The sequence below is a fragment of the Akebia trifoliata genome, chromosome 1, assembly GCF_017979445.1.
Source record: "Akebia trifoliata isolate Shusen 1 chromosome 1, ASM1797944v1, whole genome shotgun sequence".
In the NCBI taxonomy this organism is placed as follows: domain Eukaryota; kingdom Viridiplantae; phylum Streptophyta; class Magnoliopsida; order Ranunculales; family Lardizabalaceae; genus Akebia; species Akebia trifoliata.
The window spans coordinates 27,730,714-27,744,560 of NC_141375.1; the positions used below are offsets into that span (position 1 = coordinate 27,730,714).

Consider the following 13,847-nt stretch of genomic DNA (forward strand, 5'->3'; position numbering starts at 1 on the left):
TTAAATCCAACTAAATACAATTTTTTTAATTTATCCTTGACATTATTGATTTTTGATGGGTAAGAGAAGAGCGAAATACAACCTCAAACCTGCATTGCAATATGTAAGACCCAATAAAAATTTCTCAAAAAAAAAAAAAAGAATAGTGAGGTAGAAATTAATGAGAGAGAAATTTTAAAACTTGGAAAGAATCTCATTTTTTTTCTTTTTTTAATTTTTAATTGTAGTTTTGAGTAGAAATTCAAAAAGAAGAAACATAGACAAACAGTTCATCAAAATCTTATACTAATTTCAAAAGAAAAAAAAATAAAAATGAAAATCCATAAAATTCAAGAAGAAAATTTATGTATTACAAAGCAAAAAATTGCAAAAGGAGAAATTTGACAAATACTTACACAGGACAGAGAGAGAGAGTAAGAAGACGACTAAGAATTCATTTAGGTGTTTTAGGTTTTTTAATTCTAATTTAGGTGTTTTAATTAAAAACAATGTATTTTTGATACTTTATTAATGAAAATTAGACGAAAGTTACATAAAGTTTATGGTAGAAAAATGTTTCTAAAAGAGAATCTTTAAAAATCCATATTTTATACCAAGAGACCTGTCGTATTTTAATAAAAGATTTTTTAAGAAAAAAAATTCCCATATGTATATAAGGGCTGCAGCGAAATTTATGTCCTACATTGCAGGCCAAATCTCGGCAAATCATGAAAACCACTAGCTTCAATACCAATGGGGCCACTCTCGTGACAACAGTTTTTTCACAGAGAGCTTATGCCCCTCACGCTCTAAACTTTTATAAGATGATAAGGTGCAAAATGGTCAATTCATCAATAATGTCAGCCCTTCTTGTCGATTTCAATCGTGGTTGTTGTAAGCGAAGAAAAGCAATCTTTTTCAACTCGTTTTCTACTCTATTTTATTTTTATTTTTATTATAGGGAGCATGGACACCCGAAAACATGTGCTGCTTTACCAAACCACTAGCGAAACCACCTCCTGGTTTTTAAATGATTTTTTCCTGTTTACTTCGTCATTCCGTAATATCTCTATATAAGATCTCCTCCTCCATCTCAATTTCTTCATCCAAATTTGAAACAAAAAATAAATCTATTTCTCATTTTTCTAAGCAAATATTAATTAAAAAGATGAGTTCGACAAGAAGAGCTTGGATTGTGGCAGCAAGCGTTGGAGTCGTGGAAGCATTGAAGGATCAAGGAGGGTTGTGTAGATGGAATTACACTCTTCGATCGCTACAACAACATGCCAAGAACAATATCAGATCCTATTACGAGGCAAGGAGACTCTCACCTGCTCCTTCTTCTTATTCTATGGTACCAAAGAAGAGCGAGAAGAAGATTAATCAATCAGAAGAGTCGCTCAGGAAAGTTATGTATTTGAGTTGTTGGGGTCCCAATTGAGAGGATAGCCAACACTGGAAGACAGTTTATTTTGGATTTTGGTTTGGAGAGATCATTAGATGTCAAATTTTGAATTTTCCTAAAACTGTAAATTACAATTGAGATTATTTAGTATTGCATTTGATGCTACAGAAAATTCCCAATTTTTGGTTCTATAATTTTAAATGCAGAAATGTTGATTCAACCGGAAATTTCTCAAATTTGTCAGACCGTGGGTTGGACCTTGGTTCAATTTGGCTGGACCCGTATAGTATTACTAACACATTGTAAAATATGTGTACTTTTATTCTAATTAATTATCATTTATTTTAATTAAGTATAAAATTAAGGGAAAAAATCAATTGTTAACTAACTGAATGGATTTTTTAATAAGGAAAATCTAGCTGGACCACCGTTGGTTCTAAAACAGTGTTTTAAAAATTGGATTAAATAGGATTTTATAATAAGTTCAGTTCCATTAATGAGTCATCTGTTCGATAGATAATATTTAACAAGAAGTTAAATATTGATCCATCCAATTTGATAGATATTTGATCCGGTGGGTTTGGTACCCAAAACATTGTTTATGACAGTAAATGATGTCATGTGTAGCTTATTGATTCAGAGGTGTTAAAAAGTTACGTGTTGCTCGATTTGGATAACTTTTGCATTTTATAATTAAGACATGTTTTCAGAAGGGTTGTGAAAATATGTACACCATTCTATCATAAATATATTCCAACTTAATCAAATGATGATTATAAGTCATATAACCATAAAATCGTACCACAAGTGAAACTATTATTCACTTTAATGCTATAAAACAGCATTATTTTCTAAGGTTTAAGCAATTTTGAAGAACTCCCAAAAAATTGTCCTTAATAAGAGAGTAGCATAAATGAGCTAATACAAAATGATTGAAATGCCCTTGTCAACCTTTGCCAAAATCCCTTATGCACTCCTCCTTTGCTTAAATAATAGTAATAAGAGTTGTGCTGAAGTGACCTCAAGCTGGAACCTCATATCGTACTTTTTGAGGTGAAAGTGTATGGGAAACATACATGGTTTTCATCGATATATTATTCTAATAATATTTTACTTCTACTAAGAAAAGTTATACTCTCAACAATTCAAAGATTCTCTCTTCCTCAAAACTCAAGAATAATGTAGGTTTTTTTTGGGGTGGGGGTGTTGAATGCAATTGGGGTTTTGGACGAAAAATTGTAGATTTTCTCCAAGAGGTTGGTTGAATACTTGTTTAAGAATCTAATAAATTAAAACTATTTTCATCATATTTGCACACACGCACTAAGGTTTTTCAGATAAATGGGTTCAAATTCATTTTAGAACCCATGAGCTCTCAAATGCGTGTGGACTTTATCCATATTTTTCTAACACTTATTACACTATGTGAAAGTTTCCATATAAGAGTTACATTCTTTAGTTGTTCTTATCCGATGTGATATTAAAAAATTTACACTACAATTTTGAAAAACAAACTACTTAACTCTTACTTTTACTTTTTCACTTTATTTTTACTTTTGTTTTTTTTTTTTTTTTTTTTTTTCCTTCTATTTCCATTCAAACATTAGGATAAATCCCACATTAATCCAACACTTTCCTTACTAACTTATGAAGAAAAGTGTTTTTTTTTTTTTTTTAAAGCATCTAAGACAATGTGATTTTTTATATTATTTCAATGAGAAATGCCTCAATGACTTCCTACATCACCACCTCCACACTGCACTGATGTGGTTGTACGCACATAACCATAAATGTGTTTTCTCAAGATACGAGTGTTGCATAATTGAGAAAAAATAATGGGTCATTATACACATAATAACAATTGGAGTAGGGGAAGTAAATAATCAAATATCCTCCAAGGAAGATAACATACATCATTTCAAAGTTGGGAAAGTGAACTTTCAATCGCACAATCATTGGGATTTCCCCGATTAGTAGAAATTTTAAGTAGGAAGGTCCCATTTTTCACGTAGTGAAATGAGGATATAACCAAATAATACATGTTCTAACCCTTGTTAGCAACCTCTTGTTTACTTCCTGAAAATTTCACAAAATTTTCATTTTTTTCAATGAAAGTATTGTCCTCCGAATTATTGAATTATTTTGAATAATTCACAGATTTAAGTTTGAAAAGAATAAAACGCGACTTAATGCTACTATAACTTGTTGTATGTTGCAAAGTGTAAAATAATAAATTGTGACATGTAACACAAATCGACCTTGAAGTGGCTGTACTTAAAAAATTTGGAGGAATCCACATTTTTACGTGATAAATGTCATTTTTATCTTTAAAAAAAATAATGACACGATCCTCTACATTTATTTGAGATTATACCTTAATTTTTCAAATTGATGATTTGTCCTTGACTTTGGTCTTCTTTCAAAAATCAATGGAACAGTAACCTCAATGTCCTCATTATCACCACCATCATTATTACCATCACCATCACTGTCATATGGTCGAATTTCTGATTTTCAAAATTTTGAAATGAAATGGATAATACACGCATGAAGCATATGTTGCATATTTTCCATTTATCAAATTTTTGGCCGAGCAATTCAAATCAAATAGAACTCGAATTTTTTACAAATTGAATTTTTGCCGTATTCCAAATTGCTAACTAGGGTTCTAACAATTAGATATAACAAAGATAACATTGTTAAATACTGCAAAAAATCTTTTATAAAACCTCAAACAAATCACATGCTATGATTTTTATTCAAATAATATACAATCAATTTTTTGTAAAAATTACATAAATGTGAGTGATAAAAGCAAGTGTATGCAATTCATTCTGATACATTTCGTTACTGCAATTATTTTTTATTAACTTAATTATCAAAATATGATCATATGATGAATAAGGCAAAAGATTCATAGCTGGAATTTACCATTAAACTAGGATAAAGGAGATTTAAACTAGAAGAATACTTGTATGGACATAATAGAAATAAGTCATTAATAAGAAAGGGTAAACTCTCAAATAATTACAAACAACAAAAAAAAAATCGATTTTTTTGAAGTGTTGTTAATGTTGATAATTTGATAACATTTTATCAACATTATTATGTGATAGTTGTGTGTTGCACTCTCACTACTTTTAGATTTTTTTGAAGTGTTGTTAATGTTGATAATTTGATAACATTTTATCAACATTATTATGTGATAGTTGTGTGTTGCACTCTCACTACTTTTAAAAACTTCAGTAATTATTTGCAAATTTACGATTAAATCAAATGGGTAAAAAAGAAAGCATATTGCTTTTAGGTCCACAACGATGGGAAGGGAATATGACATTGGTAAGGCTTTCGAGTCAAAGGGCACCTCGTTTTGGCATTTTTGGTACATCTATATTATAATTTTGAAGTAGACTTCCGTGACCTGGTTTTTCAAGTATGATGGTCGTAAGTTTGACACCTTAACCATGCGGACTTGGACTCTTGATCCTTAGCCACCAATGCCTTGTCAAACAAATTGAACTACTAAAAAGCAAGAGAATTAATATTTTAATTATAAGATTACTAGAAATGCATAAGTCTAATTCGATAAAATATTCTTCTTTCACTGAATTGAATATGATCCATGCCAATTGATTGGCTAAAGTTAGCATTTTAGCATAAGTCCCTTACAAGGAGGGGCGATTTTGTCTTCGTGTGGGCAAAATTTTGATGTGCGGCATTGTAGATATAAAAAATTCTAAATTACTATTAATTCCTTCCAAATTTAAAAATATTTTGTAAGGGGGCAAATTCGTTGATGATATTAATTTTTTTTTTAATTTATAAGTAACTCCTTCAAATTACAAAATTTTGTGGGAGAAAGTCCTTTAAAAGTATGAAGAAATTTAAATTTATGTATGACTCCTTCAAAGTTTATAAAATTCTTGGGGGCAAAGTTAAAAATTCTGGGGGGGGGGGGGGGGGATCCTAAAAACATTTAAATTTTAAGTTGAAAATTTTATCAAAATGGGCACTATACATCTTATTTATCAAAATAATACTTTACCATTTTGGTAAATATTTTATTTTATCAAAATGAAAAAAAAAAAATTCATATTTTTATTGTTGAAATTATCTTTTTTTCGAAAGGAACCTTCTGACGTTAAATCAAAATGTATAAAATACAATGTCAGAAAGAGCCTTTTGACATTGTATAAAATACATTCTAATTTGATATTAGAAAAATCATTTTAATATTATATAAAATACATTTTAATCTCATGTCAATTTCAATAAAAAAATTATTTTTAATAGAAAAAATATGAAAATTACTAATTTTTCCGTTTTGATAAATTAAAATATTTACCAAAACGGTAAGTTATTATTTTGGTAAATAATATGTATAGTGCTCCATGTTGATAAATAATCGATATGTCGAGCATATTTTGGTAAATTTTCCTTTCAAGTTTCTCCTTCAAAGTTTCAGAATTTTTGTGAGGGGCAATTGCCCCAACTATAAATCCGCCCTACTTAAAAGGAGTGGAGCACCTCATTTTTTCATATGATGACCATAAATCACAGATGAGTTTAATGTTTGATTTGTCGTTTCAATATAAGTATTGTATGGTAAAAATCATTCCACCACTTTAACTCGTGGAATCGTCCGTACAATCTATTCTATTAATATAATACCACCATTATATAAACATTATACTATCAACTGGTGGCACACTAGAAAATTGGCCAATTTAATTCATCATTATTATTTGGGGGACTTTCATTTCAAAGGATGATAGTAGAACCAAACATTTTAGGGGACTGATGCGATATACTCTAAAAATAATTTAATTATTTTAATTTTCGAGAAAATTATGAAAAAAATCTATAAAAAAAATATTTATAAAAAAGAATCTAATTTTTAAAAAATTAGAAAAAAGATAAAAATCCGGTCATTGAAAGACCGATTTCTTCTCTCTTTTCACTTCTCTCTCCTCTACATTTAAAAAAAAAATCGATTTGTTTTAAATACCGATCATTGAAAGACCAACTTCTTCTCTCTCTTCACTTCTCTCTCCTCTACATTTAAAAAAAATCAATTTTTTTTAAAATATCGATTATTGAAAAATCGGTTTCTTCTCTCTCTTCACTTTTCTCTCCTCTACATTTATAAAAAAAGGGGAAAATTATGGTAAAAAAAAATTATAATGATTATGATTCTGATATTCATAAGAATCAAACTGGAACCAATCCATTGACACCCCTAATGTTCACGAAGTTGGTCACTTTTATATATTATTTATTTAATCTCTTTTTCATCCCTTTTTCTTATTCTACAAAATATGCCATCGCTTTTTAAAGTAAACAATAAATGATGAGATGATAGTTAAATTTTCCCAAGTCCCAAACCTTCATACATAACGGTACAAGCTAGGCTATTTGCACCCACCATTTGTACTCATTGCATTCACTTATGACTACAGTCACAAAAATTGGTGAATTTAAAATTTTTTTTAAAAAAAAAAAGGAAAAATTATAAAAAATCCAAAAAAAATATATATAAAAAAGAATCTAATTTTTAAAAAATTAGAAAAAAATAAAAATCCGGTCATTGAAAAACCGATTTCTTCTCTCTCTTCACTTTTCTCTCCTCTACATTTAAAAAAAAATCGATTTTTTTTTTAAATACCGGTCATTGAAAGACCGATTTCTTCTCTCTCCTCTACATTTAAAAAAAAAGGAAAATTATGAAAAAAAAAATCCAAAAAAAATAAATTATAATGATTATGATTATGATATTCATAAGAATCAAATCAAAACTGATCCATTGACACCCCTAATGTTCACGAAGTTGGTCACTTTTATATATTATTTATTTAATCTTTTTTTCATCCCTTTTTCTTATTCTACAAAATATGCCGTCGCTTTTTAAAGTTAACAATAAACGATGAGATGGTAGTTAAACTCTCCCAAGTCCCAACCCTTCATACATAACGGTACAAGCTAGGCTATTTGCACCCACCATCTGTGCTCGTTGCAGTCACTTATAACCATAATCACAAAAATTGGTGAACTTAAAAAAAAAAAAAAATCACATATAAAATGCGATTTGCAATTTCTCTCTTTTTTTAAACATGGGATTTCATAAATGTAGAAATATGGGATTTGATGATGATAACTTGACTTTAAGAATTTTTATTAGATATATATTTTTTCATAATTTTGATTAGACATATTAATCTTGAATGTAGAGGAGAGAGAAGAAACTGGTCTTTCAATGACCGGATTTTTATCTTTTTTCTAGTTTTTCAAAAATTAGATTTTTTTTTTATAATTTTTTTTTTTTTTGGGGGATTTTTTCATAATTTTCCCTTAATTTTCAGATGCAAGTGAGTCAATGGTTGGTAATTAGTAGATGAGAGGGGGGGGGGGGGGGGGGGCGGGGGGGGAGGGGGGGAGGGACTTTCGTTTCAAAGGATGATAGGGGACTAAAGCGATATACTCTAAAAATAATTTAATTACTTTAATTTTCGTATGCAAGTGAGTCAATGGTTGGTAATTAGTAGATGAAGGGGATTTTCAACACAAGTCATGATACCAACCCTTAAAATGTTTAATCAACCTAGCAAGTTGACACTTTTTTTAAGTGGATCTAATTACTTGGAACAACGCAATTCTCAATGTTCACCAGAGATGCCACAAATAAATGTTTTAATACGATAACAATGTCCAATCAAGGTCTCACCTAGGACTGTCAACCAATGCTTATCGGTTCGGATACAAAAATATTTAAATATGAATTAGCATTTTTTATATGATATCTGAATCCGACAAATGTTCTAAAACTTTATCCGAATTCAAATCCAATTATTTTATTGGATATCGGATAATATCCGATTAGAATTTGAATAATTTATATATATATATATATATAGGGAAATGTTCAGCACCCTAAGTTTTACCACATACTTTAACAAACGTTTTTTGTCCTACATGGGTTAGAAGTATTGGAATGAGCTGATTTTTGGTGAGGATGATCTCTATGATTAGAAGATCATCCTCCCCAAAAATCAGCCCATTCCGAAATGTTTAGCCCCATGTTTACACGTTGAAAAATCGTGGACCGTCAACTTTTTATAAATCAATTTTGATGGGGTTAGAAGTTTTGGAATGAGCTGATTTTTGGTGAGGATGATCTCCTCACCATAGAGATCATCCTCACAAAAAATCAGCTCATTCCGAAACTTCTAACCCATGTAAGACAAAACGCGTTTGTTAAAGTGTGTGGTAAAACTAAGGGTGGCGAACGGGACCATATATATATAACAAAAATTTTCCTTATCCAACTGATTTTTCATTATTTAAAAAAAACTTATTATATATTATATTATTTATATAATAAATTAATCAAATAAAATAATATATATCATATATCATTTCGATTAAGATAATATCATATTCGAAATATTAATATCTGAATCCGTATTCAATAAGGATTCGAATATACAAAACTATATGAATTCGAATCCGTTATCCGTAATTTTTGGATAATATCTTATTTTTTTATTTTGATTTCGAATCGGATTTGAATTTTCGACTATCCATTGACACCCCTAGTCTCCCCACATAAAAAATACAGCTACAAAGTAGTGAGAGGTATACATCTAAAAAATTATATAACCACATCATATATATTTTTTCTAGAATACAATGATCGGTAAAATTAAAAATGACGTTTGGTTGTGAAACTTTTCTTAATCAATTTAATTTTCAATTAAGGTGAGAGATGTTCTTCCAATCCCACAACAAATTGGTTATAAAAAATAATAAAAAAAAAATTAATGCAGAAGTGACTTCAGTGGGGGACACACAAGAGAAATGTTGACGTGGTGGCGCACTCATGCCTGTAGATGTATTTTCTCTAAGATACTAGGAAAACACATCCACCACATCAATGTGTCCCCGTGTGTCCCACATTGAGGTCACTCCAACACGATTCTTACAAATATGGAATAGGAGGTTGTTGGTGTGAAAAACAAAACAACAAAGACGACAAAAATTACACAAAATAATAGAATTTACGTGGTTTGATAGTATGCATACATCCACAAATCAGAACAATAACAATGACTATTTTTTCTTAAATTTTATAGTCTTAGAGATATTTATTTGGAAACTCAGGAGTTGCTAAAACATGTATTTGCCCACAAAATAGAACATTCATTATAAAATATTACACAATTTATCTTTTCATGCCCCTGAAAAATTTGTACTCTTAATGGGAATGTTGTCCCCTGCACCCCCCCAACAACTCTACATAACGCGACAAAATGCAAGTAATCTCCTATACAACAATGATGGTAACAATTGCTTCATTTTTCACTTTTTTAAAATATATTTTTCTTATTAGTTTGTTGTGTCATTCATAATGTAATTAATTACTCTATTAAAAATAAGAGTTGGCCATATATTAAGTGCTGCAGCAAAATTTATGTCCACACTACAGCCCACATCTCGGCAAATCGTGAAAACCACTAGCTTCTCAATACCGATGGGCTACTTTCTTGATAACACTTCTTACATGGACAGACTCTAAGTTTTATAAGAAGGTGAGGTGCAAAATGGTCAATTCATCTATCATTCAGCCCCTCTTGTCGATTTCAATCGTGGTCTTTGTAAGAAAAGAAAAGCAATCTCTTTCAACCCGTTTTCTACTCTATTTTATTTTTATTTTTATTACAGGGAGAATGGACACATGAAAATATGTGCTGCTTTACCAAACCACTAGCGAAACCGCCACCTGGTTTTTAAATGATTTTGTCTGTTTACTTCATCACTCTGTAATATCTCTATATAAGATCTCCTCCTCCATCTCAATTTCTTCATCCAAATTCGAAACAAAGAAGAAATCTATTTCTTATTTTTCTAAGCAAATATTAATCAAAAAGATGAGTTCGACAAGAAGAGCTTGGATTGTAGCAGCAAGCGTTGGAGTTGTAGAAGCATTAAAGGATCAAGGAGGGTTGTGTAGATGGAATTACACTCTTCGATCACTACAACAACATGCCAAGAACAATCTCAGATCCTATTATGAGGCAAGGAGACTATCAATCGGAAGAGTCTCTCAGGATAGTTATGTATTTGAGTTGTTGGGGTCCCAATTGAGAGGAGAGCTAACACTGCAAGACAGTTTATTTTGGATTTTGGTTTGGACTTGAAGAGATCATTAGATGTCAAATTTTAAGTGTTCCTAAAACTGTAAATTACGATTAAGATTATTTCGTATTGCATTTGATGCTACAGAATATTCCCAATTTTTGGTTCTATGATTTTAACAATGTTTTATATGCACAAATGTTGATTCAACCGGAAATTTCTCAAAATAGTCAGACCGTGGGTTCGACCTCGGTTCAATTAGGCTGGACCGATATTAAAAAGTTTTTAAATATATATACTTTTATCCTAATTAATCATCATTTATTTAAAAAAAAAAAAAATTGTTCACTAACTGATTGGATATTTTAAGAAGGAAAATCTAGTTGGACCACCGTTGGTTCCAAAACAGTGTTTTAAAATTGGATTGAACCGGTGTTTCAATGGGATTTTATAATTCTATTAACAAATCGTCTGTTGATAGAGATTATTTAACAAAGAATTAAATATTGATCCAACCAATTTGATTCGATCATCATCGATCTGTGTTGGCTGTTTATAGCAGTTAATGTTGTCGTATGTAGGTTATTAAATCAGAGGCATTAAAATGTTATGTGCTGGTCGATTTGGATAACTTCTGCATTTTATAAGCTAAGACATGTTTTCGGAAGGGCAATGAAAATATGTACACCACCATTATATCATGAATGTATTCCAACTCTATGAAATAATGATTTCAAGTCATACAAATATAAAATCGTACCATATGTGAAAGTAATGATGTATGATTCAATATTTAATTCGTTGTTTAATAATATCTATCAGCAGATGATTCGTTAATAGAACTGAATTTATTATAATCCAATTTTTAAAACACTGTTTTGGAACCCACGGTGGTACAACTAGATTTTCCTTGTTAAAAAATCCATTCGATTAGTGAACAGTCTTTTTTTTCTTTTATTTATTAAAATTATACTTAATTAAAATAAACGAATGATTAATTAAGATAAAAGTATACATATTTCAGAACTTTTTAATATCGGTCCAGTCAAATTGAACCGAGGTCGAACTCACAGTTTGATTAATTTGAGAAATTTCCGGTTGAATCAACATTTGTGCATTTAAAACAAGGGAAATGTTCAACACCTTAAGCTTTACCCTACACTTTAACAAATGTATTTTGTCCTACATGGGTTAGAAGTTTTGGAATGGGCTGATTTTTGATGAGGATGATCTTCTAATCATAGAAGATCATTCTCACAAAAAATCAGTCCATTCTAAAATTTTTAGCCCCATGTTTACAAATTGAAAAATTATGGACCGTCCATTTTTTGTAAGTCATTTTTTATGGGGTTAGAAGTTTTGGAATTAGCTGATTTTTGGTGAGGATGATCTCCTCAATGAAACTGTTTTGTTGATGTAAAGAGGCTAAGTAGGACTTGGAGTTTTCCTTGTTTGCCAAAGTTCCAACTATAGAATTCGACGATCTTCTAGTGTTAGTTCTCAATTGGGACCCCAACAACTCAAATACATAACTTTCCTGAGAGACTCTTCCGATTGATTAAATCTTCTTCTCGTTCTTCTTTGATATCATAGAATAAGGAGGAGGTGATAGTCTCCTTGCTTCATAATAGGATCTGAGATTGTTCTTGGCATGTTGTTTTAACGATCGAAGAGTGTAATTCCATCTACACAATCCTCCTTGATCGTTCAATGCTTCCACGACTCCAACGCTTGCTGCTACAATCCAAGCTCTTCTGGTTGAACTCATCTTTCTTTCTTCTGTCTGCTTGTTTTGATTAATATTTGATTAGAAAAATAAGAAATAGATTTCTTCTTTGTTTCGAATTTAGATGAAGAAATTGAGATGGAGGATGAGATCTTATATAGAGTGATGAATTAAAACAGGAAAAAATCATATAAAAACCAGAAGCCGGTTTCGCTACTTGGTAAAGCAGCAAAAGCTTTCTAATCAGACAAAAAAATGGAAATCGACGCTTGAAATGAATAATATGTGAAATGACCATTTTGCTCCTCAACTCTGATAACATTGTGTACCTCAGCACTTCAATCATTCAGGGTGCAATAGCAGTCCATGTAGGTAGTGGTATAAAGAGAGTGGCCATTGGTTTGGTGCTCATGGTTTAAATCTACAAACCTAATTCAAATGTAAATAACATTAAAATAAGATAGTTCTATCTTAACTAAATTTTTGAAACACAAAAAATACCAAAAATGGTATATTTTTAACTCAAATCAACTCTCAATAAAATAAAAATATAAAAAATTCAAAATGCTTTTTTAGGATACACATAGATATATGCGTTCCCTTAAATTTCACATGTACACGATCAGGATTGTGACTTAACATATGAGTTCCCTTTTCAAGTGTTTGCTGATCTGAATACTACAAATAAAAGTTTAAATGAAGATAACAATGTTGTCAATCAAGGTCTCCCCATATACAAAAATAGTACCATAGAGTGGTGAGAAGTATACATCTAAAAAATTATATAACTACATCGTATATATTTTTTCCAATAGCATAATGACCAATAATTAAATTAAACAGGGTGTTTCGTTGTGAAACTTTTCTTATTCAATTTAATTTCAATTCAGGTGAGAAAAGTTCTACCTACCACACAAGGGACTAGTTACAAAAATGGAATGGAAAGTTATCAATATGAAAAATAAATCAACAAAAACGATAAAAATTACACAAAACACAAAGATTTGCATGGTTCAATAGTGTGCCTAAGCCCACTGACCGGAACAAGAAGAATTATTATTCTCTGAAATTTTACAATCCTAAAAATCTCTATTTATAAAGTTCCTTCTTCATATCCCTAAAAATTTGAGTTCCCAACGAGATTGTTGCCCCAACAACTCTGTCTAGTACAACAGAATACAAGACATCTCATATACAATAATGATCATGATTATAATAATTTCTTCCTTTTTCTTCGTCTTCATTTCTCATTGTTGTTTTAAAATCTATTTTTTAGGTATATGTATATTACTCTATTTAAAAAAAGGTCAGGATCCACATACACATAAAGCTACACACATGTTTTGTCATATATGGGCAAAAATGTTCGGAATGGGTTGATTTTTTGTGAGGATGATCTATATGGTGAAGAGATCATCCTCACCACAAATCAACCCATTCTAAGACTTCTACCCCATGTTTACAAGTTGAAGAACTTTTGACTGTCCATTTTTTGTAAATCACTTTTGATAGAGTTAGAAGTTTTAGAATAAGCTAATTTTTTGCAAGGATGATCCCCTCACCATAGAGATCATCTTTACAAAAAATTAGCCCATTTTGAACCTT

General features: G+C 30.4%; 1 protein-coding gene and 2 pseudogenes across 1 annotated transcript; 2 read left to right on the forward strand and 1 right to left on the reverse strand.

The window, feature by feature from the left end:
- The first annotated feature begins 981 nt into the window (after positions 1 to 981).
- Positions 982 to 1,563, forward strand: LOC147411401 (uncharacterized). The gene has a single exon (XM_086451749.1). It carries the CDS (start codon positions 1,010 to 1,012, stop codon positions 1,418 to 1,420), a length of 411 nt encoding a protein of 136 aa, XP_086307875.1. The 5' UTR covers positions 982 to 1,009; the 3' UTR covers positions 1,421 to 1,563.
- An 8,509-nt stretch (positions 1,564 to 10,072) lies between these two features.
- LOC147411402 (uncharacterized) lies at positions 10,073 to 10,674 on the forward strand (annotated as a pseudogene).
- Positions 10,675 to 10,783: 109 nt separating this feature from the next.
- Positions 10,784 to 12,379, reverse strand: LOC147411403 (uncharacterized; annotated as a pseudogene).
- Positions 12,380 to 13,847: the final 1,468 nt, after the last annotated feature.